General features: G+C 42.1%; 1 protein-coding gene across 4 annotated transcripts in view; it reads right to left on the bottom strand.

The window, feature by feature from the left end:
* The window catches only part of PTPRG (protein tyrosine phosphatase receptor type G), a 559,059-nt gene that overhangs the window by 118,734 nt on the left and 424,356 nt on the right, over positions 1-15,969 (bottom strand). For all 4 annotated transcript variants that reach the window (XM_079957946.1, XM_079957945.1, XM_079957948.1 and 1 more), the window contains exon 7: positions 3,840-3,997. In XM_079957946.1, coding sequence (XP_079814072.1) covers positions 3,840-3,997 — 158 coding nt within the window. The remainder of the gene's footprint in view (positions 1-3,839; positions 3,998-15,969) is intronic.

A 15,969-nucleotide genomic window follows, 5' to 3' on the forward strand; every position in this document is an offset into this window, starting at 1 on the left:
CTACAAAGTTAGGGTCTGGAGGAGGCAAGAAAAATATTCTTTCCTAGCCTCTCTGTACTGTATGTACTTACAGATATATACAGCCCCCTCTTTTGTTTTATAAGGCATTGTGTATGTGTGTTTTACTATTATCCTGCAGAAGAGGGGCACACATTCAATACACAAATCACAGCTCAGCACACAGCCATTCCATCTTTCCATTATTTGTGTTTACAGCAGTATCTAGAAGGGCCAGCGGTTGCTAGAGTAGAGGGACCTATTGTGCTGCAAGCTGTAGATACTATAAAAGCTTGGCCCTGCCACACAGAGATAACAAACTTAGCACTAGATGGACAGAATGAGGAAGGGGCTAAAAAGAGGGGTTGAGGGGGACGACTACCGCTCTGAAGATAGGAGCAAAGCTGGAAATGGATCTTGCTCCTTTCAAGCTCCCTAATTCTCCACTTCAGCCTTTGCCAACCTGGTGCCCTCCAGCTGTTTTGGATGACAACCCTCATCAGCATCAGCCAGCCAGGAGGTTGTGCTGGAGTTGTAAGCTGTGGAACTCCCTCACCACAGAGGTGCATAGGGTAACTTCATAACACAGTTTTCGGAAGACGGAGAAGATGCACTTCTTTACCTTGGCTTTTCACATGTGAGATGTATATTTTTAGGACCCAACTTATTTCTTAGACTATAAGTGGTTTTAAACTGTTTTTTAATACTGTCTTTTAGCTGTCGTAACCCACCCTGGGACCTTAGGGTAATAATAATCCAAAGCAACAAGAGCCTCAAGCTGGCAAAGGCACTGAACCACATGTCTGACACAGCTCTTTGCTTTGCCAGTTTTCATCTCTAAAATACTCTAAGAGGAAAGATCGTCTGCACTTAGGTTCAATTACAAGTCATAGAAAACTGGTCAAAAGAAAGCCATGTGCAGTGAAAAGCATGTGTGTGAAAAGCAATTTGCAAACCAAGCTTGCAAATTGTTTTTGACAAACACTTTAAAAATTCATTTATTTTCCATTGCTTGAAGAACTACCTTCATTAGTGAAACTGATGAAGCAATTTTGATTTTTACCCAAAATGTCCAGGCCCTTGAAAGCACCAGGTTGTTCAAGATCAAACCATATTTGTTTCTAATACATTTCCAGAACCAACCTATAAAAATGGCAATATATTTTCCAGGATGTATAATGCGATTGCATATGTAGACTGCATTTTTATGTATTTGCGTTGGCAAACTCTGTCAAGTCAAACATTTCATTAAAACGCCGACAACCTGTAACCCACAGAGGTATAAAAGTGTGTAAACACTTTCCTGAAGTGGGCTGAAAAAATATGAAAAATATGAAAATATGAAAAAAATATATGAAAAAATATGAAATATGAAAAAAAAATTCAGAGGAAAACTAATGGAATGAATAATAACAGTGGCATAGAATCATAGAGTTGGAAGAGACCACAAGGGCCATCGAGTCCAACCCCCTGCCAAGCAGGAAACACCATCAGAGCACTCCTGACATATGGTTGTCAAGCCTCTGCTTAAAGACCTCCAAAGAAGGAGACTCCACCACACTCCTTGGCAGCAAATTCCACTGTTGAACAGCTCTTACTGTCAGGAAGTTCTTCCTAATGTTTAGGTGGAATCTTCTTTCTTGTAGTTTGGATCCATTGCTTACATTTTTCAAGCAAAGATGTGTTCCTGGCTGCAGCTAGGAAGGCTGGGCTCTGTGAGTTCCCTGAATAATGCTTCAATCGGTTTTAGATTATGAGACAAGGGACTCATTGTAGTAGCCAGGAAAGTAAGGTAAGAAAATGGGACAGCTGCATATTAGCTAAAAGGCTTGGAGGTGGAGAACTTGAAGGAACATCTTCTGCCATACCAGCCTGCCAGCAAGTTAAGATACTTAGCTGGTGTCCTTCTTTATGTACCTCCTGCTCTGGAGTGGGGTGATTTGTTCCCATAAAAGAGAGGATATATGGAGGTAGTGCCCCAGTTGTGGAGTGCTCTCTCCAAAGAAGAATGCCAAGCCTTTAGTGATCTCAACTTAAGCTAGGCAGCTGAAAGCTACTAAAAATCTTATGAATCCAGCTTTGAAAAGTACTAGTAGATTAAAAATGATGAGTTCATCATAACGAGAGAAACACACTTTGAGATATATGCTACAAGGGACAAACTCAGGATTTATTTATTTTTAAATATATGTTAATCTACTAAGGGCCTTCTCAGTAGTGGCACCCTCTCTGTGGAACACCCTCCCTTCAGATGTCAAGGAGATAAAGAACTATACAACTTTTAGAAGACATCTGAAGGTAGCCCTGTATCGGGAAGTTTTTAATGTCTGATGCTTTATTATGTTTTATATATTCTGTAAGCCACCCAGAGTGGCTGGGGAAACCCAGCCAGATGGGTGGGGTATGAATAATAAAATTATTATTATTATTATTATTATTATTATTATTATTATTATTATTTCTTCCCCTATTCTTCTCACCTATTGACTTAGCAAGGCGGGATGGTGGTGGAGCAAATATTATATCTATGAGTCTCCAAAATGCCCACTATGTGGCAGCTTAGACCTTTTGCTACCCATGTTTTACCAATTGAATACTTCCCAAATTAAACAGAGATTATTTGACAAGGGTCGGTGGGGTCTAGCAGATATGAAATTTATGAACTGAGCTACTGAATTGTTATAGCTTTGACTCACTGGTGATACAAAAGCCAAAGTTTGCTGGCATTTAATATGAGCATGAGTAGATTGAAACTGGTGTTCATCTATACGGGCAGCACAAGATTATTCAGTTTTAGAAGTGATCAAAAATGCTCAGTATCCAAAACTCTGAACTCCAGCAGCAAACAGAAAATACACCTGTTGATTAGATCTAATCCATTTCTTGACAGCCGTGGATTCTGGAGACAGTACAGGGCAAGAAACTGGGAAAAGGTAAATGATTTGGAGTGTCCTCTGAGTAAAACAACTGAGAATCAGTGGACTTCACTGTTGGCTTGTTGTGTTCATCTACCTCTGTCAAGGGGGAGCTATTGAATATTTACACATTCATTCGGTAAGATCAAGTGACTTTTTACATAAGCAGTTCCCTCTCAGATGCCTCTGTTGCAATGAGGTGTATTAACACAAGCAAATAAAAGGCAGGGTAGACTTTAGCAAGGAGACATTTTGAAAACAAAGGTTTTAAATGTCAAAGCCTTTTTAATTGTTAAACATTTAGCTGCATATTTCCACGTTATTGCTCAGGGATGTCTCTCAATGAAAATGCCACTCACTGCCTTGATCTACAACAAGGCCTCCTATGCATTCACTTTTAAGGTTCTGTATACTCGTTCCAGAGGCACACTAATGGCAGCTTTGTGATGTTGTAAAAACAACAACAGACAAAGTTGGTAAATTAACTAAAGCATTACTTTCCTTACGTAATTAGCCCAAACTACTAAATCTGTGTCTGTGTACTTAGCTGAATGTCACGGAAGAAACATGAAGAGAGTGAAAGAAGAAAGGATTCTGTGTAAATATTTAGACCACAGTTCAAATGTATCTGAACAGAATGATAATAGCTAAGATCATTTGGAAGGAAATAGAATGTCATGTTCTATTATCTTCTCGTGTCGAGCGGCTCATGCTCAGAGAACAATAAAACAAAATTAGCCAACTTCCTTTTCCATCAACAATATTTTTTTGTGCATTCCTCCTCCTAAAAATTCAATTTTATGGGGCATGCCCAAAATGAAAAGGATCGGAAATCTAGATGCAGCTTAAGTATCAGGGACTGGGTGGAAAAAAGCAAGGAGTAAAAAAACAATGAACCAGGCAAACTCTTTGTGGATTCAAACCTACCTGGCGATAAGAGATAGGAACAGGCATGCGAAAAACAATCCATTCCACAATCTCACTGCACGGAGGGGTAGTCAGTGACCCTGTATACCGATAATAACTTCCCAGAGATGCTGGCAGGACCTCCCTTAAGACGAAAGGGTCCAAGAAGGTCTCTTTCTCTGTAAAAATAAAAGCAGAAGCAAAATGGTGTGACTTTAAAGTGATGGGCAGCACAAATTAGTCAGAATCTATTTTACACGCCTCCAGCCATATCCTGTGATTTTGGTTTCCCGCTAGTTAAAGAAAGCTCCTTAAACACATGGGCTACTAGCCACGATGGCTTGGTTGTACTTCCTCTGTGGGAGGCGACAAGTCTCTGAATGTCACAAATGGGGAAAGTGCTTGCAGGCTTCTCCTGATTGGCCACTGTGATAACTGGATGTTGGACCAAATGGGCCTTTGGCTTGATCCAGCAGACTCTTCTTTCATTCTTAGTGCATTGGCACACTTAGGACCAGCATCAGGAACTGGCATCCTTGGGCAGCTGCAGAACCTTGCAGAACCCATTGCTGATGTGTATATTGATGCCTTACTCCCTCCACCCCTTCCCAATGTAGCACTCCAAGCCAAATCAGGATCTAGCCACTGCTGGGCAGTAAGTGCTGTTCAGCAGTGGAACAGACTTCTGCCAGAGGTGGTGGACTCTCCTTCTCTGGAGGCTTTCAAGCAGAGGTTGGATGGCTACTTGTAATGTATGATTTAGGTGAGACTCCTGTATTGCAGGAGGATGGCCTAGTTGGCCTTTGGGGTTCCTTCCAAATCTACAATTCTGTGATTTTATGATTCTACACAAAAATGTTAGACGATCTCAAATGTTCCACACTCTCTAGTATTCTTAACATTTTAACGTATGTTACATAGACAGACTCTTCATACAGCTCTCCTTCCCTGATGGGACTGCCCGATATTTATATAAGAAATAGACGGCAAGGCCGTTCTCTGTTCAAGATGACCCAATGGATTCATGAATTGAGCATGGATTTGAATTCAGATCTCTTGGCACTCTAGCCACTTGATTCCACCAGCTGTCATATTTGCCGAAATTCTAACATCTTTCTAACCCCTTTAGCATGCAAACCATTTTCTATAATGGTCAGTTCATCCACCCTGACAAGTACGGCTCAGAGAGTGTGACTATAAATTCACAGTGTGTTTGGTATTCAGATCAGATCTGCCAAGTCCAGATCAAATCTTCATCAGCTGGACTAGACTGATAGCTAAAACAAGTGCCAAATATGATTTATTTCATGTGGAGCAGAGGTGAGCAACTTGTTCAGCACTGGAACGATATTTCTACATCAGATATGTATCACAAGCCAGAAGTCACACCAAATTGCATATTTCAAGTGCAAGTAATTAACATAATATACATACTGTTTTCACAAACTTGGTGCGCGCCCAGCTAGAACTGGTAGATTAGTTGCACGTATGCTGAAAAATTATTCCTCTGAAACAACCTTCCTGTTACTAGTGAAACAACTCTAATGTGACAAACAGGGGTGAACCCATTTGAAATGTGCAGATATAAAAATATATATATATAGCAATTGAGGGAACAACAAACGAATAAACACACCCAATCTTCTTGGGCTACCTTTCAGCAGTCCTGCCATACCTTTGTCAAACATTCCTCTATGACTGTAAGAATTTGGAGGTTGCTTTGAAAAAATTCCATTATTAAAGGGAAAAGAAAACTATGTGAGGGCCTATACCCACTTACACTCGAGCAAGCCTCATTAAATGCAGAGGGACTTACTTCATAGAAAACATGCTGTCAAGTGTGGTATGAAGTCCATGAAATATTACAGTGTCCATCCCTCATCATGAAAACAGGGGTATCAGATTCACCTTTCCTTCCTACCTGCCTTTTTCTTTAAGCTTAGGAAATAATAGGAGCAGCTTTTAAGGAACATAAGGCAACACAAAGACCTTACCCATGATAGCAAATGATAATTCACAGGTTTCGGTGCAGGAGTGGGCCACGCACAACTGACATGCAACAGTTAGTGTTAGAACTCTTAGAACAGATATCTTTTAAATTTCACACCCTCCTCTTCTCACAGCTGGCAAATAAAGAGGTCGCCTCAGCCAGGGCTTGTTTTCGGCTGGAACCCATTGGAACTCAGTTCCGGCACCTCTCAGGTGGGCGCCAATGGCCATTCTAAGAAAACGAGGAATATGCTCTTGGTGAGTTCTGGCACCTCTTTTTCTAGAAAAAAAGCACTGTCCTCAGCCATGGTGAAGGTGAGGGTTTCAGGTGCACTGAGATCTATGAGAGACATACAGTTAGACTTCATGCAACCTGGCTACATGATATTCTTCTCTCAGCATTGAGAAAAGACCACACAGAGCATGAAGAAGCAGCAGCTCACAAGCACGGATGTTTAAAGGGCTGCCTGGGCCTGGCAAGTCATGTTACAGGAAGGAGGAGGGAAACATCATGGCTTGAGCAGCCATTTTGTTCTTCAGCAAACTGCAGAATTTGTACAGCCTTCAGAAGAGGAGAGACTTATTCAGGTCCGCCAAGCAAGGTAGAGAGAGATGCTAGTTATAGCCATGCTATAGCCAAAGTTAGAAGGGATGGAAAAGTATCTCTCTTCTGTGGCTTCTCTAATCTACAGAATTTGTGAGTGAGGTGCTTTGTTATATTATTTCCACACACACAGAGAGAGTCTCTCTCTCTCTCTCTCTCTCTCTCTCTCTCTCTCTCTCTCCCCACCACATGGAATCATGACACCCCACAATCGGGGGATAAGGGTGAATTGTTGAAAGAAGTCATCTGCAACGCAGGCTCCAGATAACCCTCCCTGCTTACATTACTTCCACAAAGGCTCTGGAGCAGGACGAACCTCAAGGCTCATCATACAGCCACATCCTTGGCCTGAGTTCATGCCACCACAATCCTCCATTGCAAGGACTCCACTGCAAATACTACCATCAAATCTTATCTTGGAGCTGACACTTACAAAATTGGGCAAGGCCCCTTTAAATTAAAACAGCTCACAATCTCCACATGAAACATATTGCCATCCGTTTGGGGATTAATGTGTTACACTCCTCTTCTTAGATTTTACAGACCACACCTTAGAGGAAAAGGGACATACGGTAATTTCATTTTCAGATAAGCACTTTAGTCAGCAAAGTGAAATCTGCTGACGTTCATCAACTTTGCTAAAATCTACGTATTGGAAAATCCAGAAGACAAAAACAAAAGGGGGAGGAACAGCCACTGTTCTTTCACCGGCATCCCCTGCGGTTCTTGCGATTAACTGGCCAAATCCCCTACTATTGCTATGAAAAAGGTAACAGCAAGGTTCTTATTAAGTGCTTTATGCCTAGAGTTGGTTCCGACTCGCAACAATGGAACTTCTCCCATGCTGTGCAAGCTTATTTCCTTTGCCTTGCTGCTTTCACTGGATTCTTTCTGGAGATGTTTTTATATATTTAGTCAGATAAGGAGCAACAAGATAATCTTGTTTGACCTCCTGTGTAATGAAAACTTCAGATCCCCCCCTCTTTTTTCTTCTTCTCTTTTTCTTCCAGGTAGTGTAACATCAAATATGTTCAGCAGGCTTTAGGAAGCATATACTGTAGGAAGATTTCCAAGTTAAAAAATGGATGAATCGAAGTCTTCCTTCGTGCAATGCATGGTGATCACTAGCGCAATGGCTTCAAAAAGGATTAAGCCATGGTGGAAAGGAATTCAGGTCTACCTAGTCATTTTAAAGGGTAGCCTCAACCTACCAAGCTATTACCTTGGGGTCCCTGTGTTAACGGAAAACAATAGATGTAATTATCTGTTGAAAATTACCGGTAACTTTCAGTCCACTGAAAGATTATTTATTTAACAAGATTTATATGCTGCATAATCAGGAAAACCTCCAAGGGGTTTGCAAAAAACTGTAACAAATAGTTCATAAATTAATACAGAACATAAACCCTTAATATAAAATTCCATAATATAAAAAAAAGACTTTGCCAAGTTTCTGAGCATTAAAACAGTTTCCCTTGTGCATCTCTGACAGATCCAATTCTAATAGTATTTTGCCTTTTTAAAATCCTATTTGCAAGAGGAAGACACACACAAACACAAATCCAGCTTGATTTCAGATTAAACCTCTACACCACTACAACAATTTACAGTGGTACTTCAGGTTAAATACTTAATTTGTTCCGGAGGTGCGTTCTTAACCTGAAACTGTTCTTAACCTGAAGCACCACTTTAGCTAATGGGGCCTCCTGCTGCCGCCGTGCTGCCAGAGCACGATTTCTGTTCTCATCCTGAAGCAAAGTTCTTAACCTGAAGCACTATTTCGGGGTTAGCGGAGTCTGTAACCTGAAGCGTATGTAACCCGAGGTACCACTGTATAGTGATATAATCTGACTCCTTTTTCTGATATGTTTTGCACCCGGTACACAGTGGGCCACATGTGTTACAAAGCTATTACTGTCACCATTTCTGTCAGGGTTTGCCTGCCTGCTTGTGCGAACAAAGATTTCAGAAGGCGATCTCTTGTACCTCTATACCATATTGGCTTGAATATAAACCTCAGTTTCCCCCCAAATTCCGACCGTGAAAAGTTGAAGTGTGGCTTATATTCACAACCTTATGGTACGCAGCCCGGAGCACGGGGCAAACAGCGCCAGGAGCGCGGCAAAGCGGCGCCCGCCCCGTGCATAGTCCCCCATCCTCCCACAAGGCCAGGATGGGAGAGAGCGAGGAAGGGGAAAGGCCGCCGGCAACACAGCGCGGCTCCCCCCCCCCCCCAGGATGCAGCTAGGAGCAGTGAGGAATGGAGTGGCTTATATTCAGGTATTTTTTCTTTTTTCTCTCCCTCCCCCCTCCGATTTTAAAGATGCGGCTTATATTTGGGTGTGGCTTATATTCCGGCCAATACGGTATAAGGGGCAGGCTAACAGATAACGAGTGACCTATTCTGCCTGAGGTTGACCACAAAAACCAACAGGAAGGTTGACCTTGTTGCGGAAACCATCTAAGACCTCAGGAGGTGTCTTGGAAACGCAGCTCAGTAAAGGCATTTCTTATGGTTTTTAAGAAAACCAGTGAAAGCTCAGTAAAGGCATTTCAATTTGGAAAAAAAAGAGAAGAGCACTAAATTATCTGCATACATCAATACTGAGATCTTTCTTTTCCTAATTACTGGACAGGGGGAGTTTGCATTGGCACAATATGTCACCAAATCATTAATATAAAAGTTAAAAAGAGTGGGAGCCAGAATACAACCTTGCTTCACTCCTTGTGACATTTTAAAAGCATCAGTCACACCACCATTTAAACCTATTCTGACCCTCATTTCTGTATTGCTGCATAATTATTGGATCAATAGCAGAAGTCTGCAGTCAATGTTAGCAACTTGAAATTTCTCCCATAGTCTGTTTTGATTAACAGTGAGGAATGCAGCAGAAGGATCAATAAAGGCGACAGAAAGATTATTCTTAATGTTCTTAGTATATTTCCTTATAATATGGTTTGGAGTAAAACATTAATCAATGGTACTGTGTCCACTGAATTCCACTTGTTTGTCATGAATAAGGCTGTTATTTTGCAACCAGTCTGATAATTTTTACAGGATATATCAAGAATATATTTCAAGGATATAGCTTTGAGCAGATGTCTAACAACCTAACTGGCCGATAGGAAGGATCCAAAAACTATTCCTTTTTTTATAAATTGGAAAAATGATACCCATTTTCCATCTAGAGGGCATTTGGCCCATGTTGTTTATCGTAGTAAATAAACCAGCCAGGATAGGCACCCACCATTCTATGTACAGTTGTACCTTGAAAGTCAAACAGAATCCGTTCCGGAAGTCTATTCGACTTCCAAAACATTCAGAAACCAAAGTTTCTGATTGGCTGCAGGAAGCCGTGGAAGCCCCGTCGGACGTTTGGCTTCAAAAAGAACGTTCGAAACTTAGAACACTCACTTCCGGGTTTCGATCGTTTGGGAGCTGATTTGTTTGGGAGCCATGGCGTTTGAGACTGTATTCCTTATAGAGCTTTGATGGAAGCATATCTTCTCCAGGAGCTTTTCTAAAATTTCAGGTAGGAAATAAGGGCTTTTATCTCATTGCAGGAGACTGGTTGCCATCCAGGTAAGTTATACAATCTTGGTACATGTGATTGTCCAGAATGACCACCAAATGTATCAGAGAAATATTTAATTGAATCAGAGGCATGAATTGAGGTTTCCTGTGATGATCTCACTTCATTTAACCCCCAGGCCATCAGTTCCCAGAATTTGTCTTCCCTCCGTTTCATTACTGCTACTGGTTTTTCATATATTCAAGCTTTATTGTTTTCGAGCAGACATTTATTTTTAAAAGACTTTTTTGTATTCCTGTCTATGTTTGTTCAAATTTTTCATTGATTCCCCTGGTGGATTCTTATGCAAATTCCTAATTGCCTAAACCAGAACTTTTTTAGCCACTTTGTCAAACCAGCCAATATGTGTTGATTGTGTGTACTTGGTAATTGTAGAAGTTATCAAACAGGACAAGAGTTCTGTGACAATTTGCTGGAAGACATCAACAGGATGTGGAGACTTGCTCATAAAAAGTTGATGCAAGCTCCTCAGATGATTACTATATAGTGTCTCTTGAATAGCACTGCTCAATTTGTTCAGATAAGTATATTGATCCTTAGGTATGTCCACAGCACTCCCGTGAAGAATATATAAATTATACAAATTCCAACAATTTCAGGCTCTGTGCGTTATATTTCTTGAACAAATGTTTGCAAGAAAATGATTTTTAAAAACCAAACCTTAAAACCATAATGAAATTTATCAAATATAGATAAAATAAACAGATTAAAAACAAAGATTGTTATTTAGTCGTGTCCGACTCTTCATGACCCCATGGACCAGAGCACGCCAGGCACTCCTGTCTTCCACTGCCTCCCGCAGTTTGGTCAGACTTGTTGGTAGCTTCAAAAACCACTGTCCAACCATCTCATCCTTTGTCGTCCCCTTTTCCTTGTGCCCTCCATCTTTCCCAGCATCAGGGTCTTTTCCAGGGAGTCTTCTCTTCTCATGAGGTGGCCAAAGTATTGGAGTCTTATCTTCACGATCTGTCCTTCCAGTGAGCACTCAGGGCTGATTTTTTTAAGAATGAATAGGTTTGATCTTCTTGCAGTCCATGGGACTCTCAAGAGTCTCCTCCAGCACCATAATTCAAAAGCATCAAACCAACATACATAATAAAATTATAATTCTGGGTAGGCTTGCCTACACAAAAATATTTTTTTGGCAGACATCAAAAATAATACAGCAAAGGTGCCTGCTTAACATTAACTATCCACACACTATCCCAAAAGCTGGCTCCAGAACCCTCAGGTGTGTTGCTGCTGTATGATTGTTTCATTTACCTCTTGGCCTGGGTTTTAACTAGATGATGTCCATCAAGGAGCCAGAATTTGACGTATAGACAGTGACCATTTTGCACAGGGGTTCCATTTCTGGCCTCCTTGTGTGCTGGTGGAGCATGCATAAGCCTTCCCTGTTCCACCCCAATTTCTCCCTCTTCCAGGTCCAAAAGGACCTGCCTATCAGTGGTCACACATCAATTGGACGTGCCTAAAATGCCCCCCACCTGTACTGTGTCTGCTGTCTCATATCAACTGTGGGGACTTCCTTTCTTCTTGAGAATTCTACCCCTCTATTAGGCAAATTCATGTAGAATGGGTATATCAGTGGCAGTAAGTAAGATGACAACTAAAAATGAATTCACCTTTTTCAGAGGCACTTCGTGTCTGATTGCTGAGTGTCTAGCCTTCTCGATTTGAATGGACACTTTGAGTTAGAGCGATTCATCTTTTCATCATGGTTCTCATCGCTTCCTTGGCTTAGGCCAAGGGAAAGGGGAGGAAATTCAAGCCTCCCCAGGTGTAACTAATGCAGGTGGTTCTCCTGAAAGTACCGTTTCTCTTCCTGTGGCCCAGGGGTACTTCACACATTAAAAGTTTTCCTATAGAGAGATAATCTCCATGTAGGAGACGTGCTTACCCAATGTGCAAAATGCAGCACGAGTGCTTTTCATCCTTCATTTCATTTTCAAAATAGGCTGCTAATTGGTATACATACAAATCTTGCCAAACTGAGATCATTAAAAAGGGGGAATAAAATCAGAAGTGTGCAGTTAGCATATGTCTGAATTAAATCCAGGCTAAGGAATTGCTCTGGGGATATGAGGGCAGAATAAACTCTCCTCCTAGCTTCAAAACAAGATGCCCAAAACGAGACTCAGAATTGCTTTCTTATTTGCACAAAACTGAGGACAGCCCCAATGACTGATTCAATCAGCTGCTATTCAGTTATTGGTGTTTCGCTTCCCCTCTGCAGCCTCCTTCCCTAAAACAAGGTCAAATTATTGAAGGATTTGTCCTGCTGCCTCTCCCTATGACTGCAGCTCTCACCTCTATCTTTACCCCACTACGAGGAGGCCCTAGACTAGTTTCTTATGTAGTACCAAGATGTGTATGGTTTTTATTATTTTAGTATTTTTAATGTTCTAAAGTTAATCATGCACCTTCACTCTCCCATGGCTTTTCCCACAAGGTCAGGGTTCCTCTTCCTGCCCCTCTCCCTCATTGTACAAGGCTTGTTCACACATTATGCTGAGTGTAGGGAAAAGCTGTCTCTGTGCATCTATAGGAGCTTGTGTGAAATATCTGTACACAGCTGCATAAGACTGTACACTCGGTGGATGTTACATGTGAATGAATGCACAACTGTAAAGCTCAAACTATTTGTGTACACAGTTACAAAGACTGTGTGCTTGTTGAATGTAGCATGCAAACACCCTTATGATATATCATATAGGCTAACTGTAGGGAGGGACATAAAATAGATAATTTAAATGAGGGAAAACAGAAGTTAAGGAAAGTGCCCTGGAATCTTTGTAGGTTCTGTACACCCTTTCTCTTACCGGGCCTGCATATTGAATCTTCTTTTATTTTTAAAGGTGGTAAACCACCCAGCTATACTCCTCGCAGAGAACAAGGCCACTCAGAGCTGTGGTCAAGGTTGCTGCTGGCTTGGACATTAGGCAAGTGGCGGGGACTGTCCAGGGAAGAACCACTGATGAAGAAGAACCACTGCCACCTTGATGAAAAACTAATGCAAAATAATATATATATGGAATTTGAGGATGGGGAGAGGGGAAAGTTTGCCTTGAGACGAGATCAGGGCTGTGGGAAACTTTTTTTAATGCCAAGGGCATTACCTTGGGGTAATCTGAAAGGACTCACATGCTAATGTTGGGTAAGGCCAGAGACAGTGATGGGCATCCCTTTTCTCCCACCCTACCACCCCCTTTTCTATCTCTCTCTATTTCTGATACCCCCTCTTCTCTCTCATTATTCCCTGCTGGGTGAGGAAGAGATCACTTTGCCAGAGGGCAGAAGAGGGTTTTTCTCCCTTCCCTCTTCCATTGCTCTATGCATTTTGGCTCAATCTCTCTAGGCTTGCTATACATCCAGAAAATTCCAGACATGTACAGAAATTGGACTCCTAAAATGGGGATCCCCCCCCCGGATGTTTTTCGTGGGGCGCACAGTGAGGGTTCCAGCTGCCCATGGCGCTGCTGCAATTGCTGGTGGCGACTGCCTCCCTCGCTTGGCTGTGTGCAGCTGCCCCGTCGGGGAACCGCTTCTTCAAGGTGCGGGTGGCATGCTAGGCTGCAGCGGTGCTTCAGCACCTGGCAGCGGTGCAGTGCCACGGTCACAGTGCCAGCACCTGGCGTGCCTTTCCCAGGGGCCTGGACCCTCCATTTACGTCTCTGAGCCTGCCCGCCCAGCCACAAAGAGAGGGCGCTCCTGTCCAATGGCTCCCACGTCTCCTGCAGGTAAAAGGGAGGCAACATGGGCTCATGTGCAAGTGTGTTATTCCGGAAACTGGAAGCGAGAGAATCACTTTCACTCTCAACGAAGTCTGTGATCCAGGGAAGTTGGGTGGCCTGTAGCTATAGCAGAATGAGCTCCCTCATCCTCCACTCTTGGCCTGAGGCGACTCTATGGTTGCAGGAGGTTGGCTGGGCTCCTTGCAGGCAGCAGTGGGAAGGGAAAGCAGGTTTGAAGGGGAGCCGGAGAGACCGTGGGGCCAAGGGAAGTAAGAAGGCAGGGGATGTCAGTGTTTGTAAAAAGCAAAAAAGGAGGAAAGGGTTCTGACCTTCCTTTGTCTCTTCAGCCTGGTCCTCGGACCCTTGTCTGCATAAAAGAGTCCACGAGAATATGCTTGCAGAGTTTTATTATTAAAAGTCTTTGTGCAAAACATGACTGAATACCTATACACACCAGCACTAACCAACCAACCAACCAACCCAAACACCAGCCTCAGCACAAACTAACATTTCTCACTTTATATATACAACTTGGTGCAGACCGCTGAGTCATGCTAACCCAGCTTTATTCGCATTAAAGAAACAGCGGCCATTTTAGCCGTGACAGGGGATCCAAGGCGGGTATTGGGCTCTGAGGCGGCCTTCTTACGTGGGGTCATATTTTTCAGTGTTTTCCTTGAAAAAGCTCAACAATTTTGGGGGTGTCTGGAGATATGGCAAGCCTACATCTCCCCATTTTTTTGACTTCCTGCACTCCTCCAGTCCGCCCAGGCTCCCCTCCACCCAACCACATGGAATTTCATCCTTGAGCTGCAGGTTGCTGACATCTGCATGAGATGCCTTAACTGCCTAGAGCCTAACAAGATGTTTCCCATGCTCTTCAGCTTCCTATAATCCCATAGGCTGTTCCTTGCATGCACTTCGGCCCACCTAACCCAACAGTGGCAACAACACATCCTTGCATAGGTCCTCTCTTTGTGTATAACCCTTTACATCAGAAGTGGCTAACCAGCGACTAACCACATAGACTACAACTCCTATCATCCTTGACCACTGGTCATACTGGCTGGGGCTGATGGGAATTGGAGTCCAATAACGTCAGAGGAACGCAGATTAGCTACCCACAATTTCTATCCTCTGCAGTAGCCGTGACACACTCTGCAGTGACACACTTGCTAACAAAATACTAAAGAGCCTTGAATGTTCCGTTTACAGAAGTACAGCATTTTCTCAAGCAAAATAAAAAATATTTGAGTCGGAGTGTTACTTGATCACTAACAGAAACACTATCTTGAGTGAAGTTGTGTAGACTGTACTGAAAATGAGACACAAAGATACATTTATTGAAGAACAACAAACACACTCAATTGTGCTGCAATTCCCTGAGGTCTTTGGCAGTCGCTTTGTACATTCTAATACTTTATTCTCATTAACACCTAGTAACTCTTTGTTTGCATGTAAGTTAAACTCTTTGTGTTCCTGTCTAAAAATCAGTATAACTGCTAATTTGTGCTCAGTACTTAAAATTATACATTGTGATTTTAAATACTGGACTGCAGAACTGGACCACGGAGAATATATATTTCCTTTTAATCTAAGACTAGAAGTAGAATGAAGCTCATATTCCACTTCCGAGGATTTTTTTGTACCATATGCTGACAATATTATATTTTAATAATTAATCGTTCATCAAAGGAAAGATGAGCAGGAATGCTAAATTCAAAGTTATTCATTGCAAAAATGAATAATGCATGACTTTTATATTAAATACACACTGTAATACGTAGTCTACATTTCATCCAGCCTTGCCTGTCTTCCATTTTTAAACATTTTGAACTGAAATATGAATTATCAACCCAGGGAAACTTATTTAGACAAAAGACAGCCTTATTTGAATGCAAACTTGAAGTATCCTGCTATGATTAAATTTTGGTTATCAATTAGGTGGAATTTATTTTAAGTGTCTGGGAAGACAAAGTCAGTTGCAGAAGGCAGCATCTCTTGGGGGAGGGAAGAAGGCAGGCTTATGATTGCAGTTAAATAGAGTTTCTGCCCGTGTGCTCAAATGCTTGACAAGTAGGCCATTTTGGACGGCTGCCTCTACCAGGTATTGCAAAAGCAAATAACACAACATCACAGGTATAGTTGTTTGTTCAGTCCACTTAGTTCACGCAGAGATTTTGGCTGTTTCATAATATATGCCCTAGATTGCTGGTAGTCAGCTGGTACCT

The sequence above is a fragment of the Podarcis cretensis genome (genome assembly GCF_951804945.1).
Source record: "Podarcis cretensis genome assembly, chromosome: 2".
NCBI classification, from domain to species: domain Eukaryota; kingdom Metazoa; phylum Chordata; class Lepidosauria; order Squamata; family Lacertidae; genus Podarcis; species Podarcis cretensis.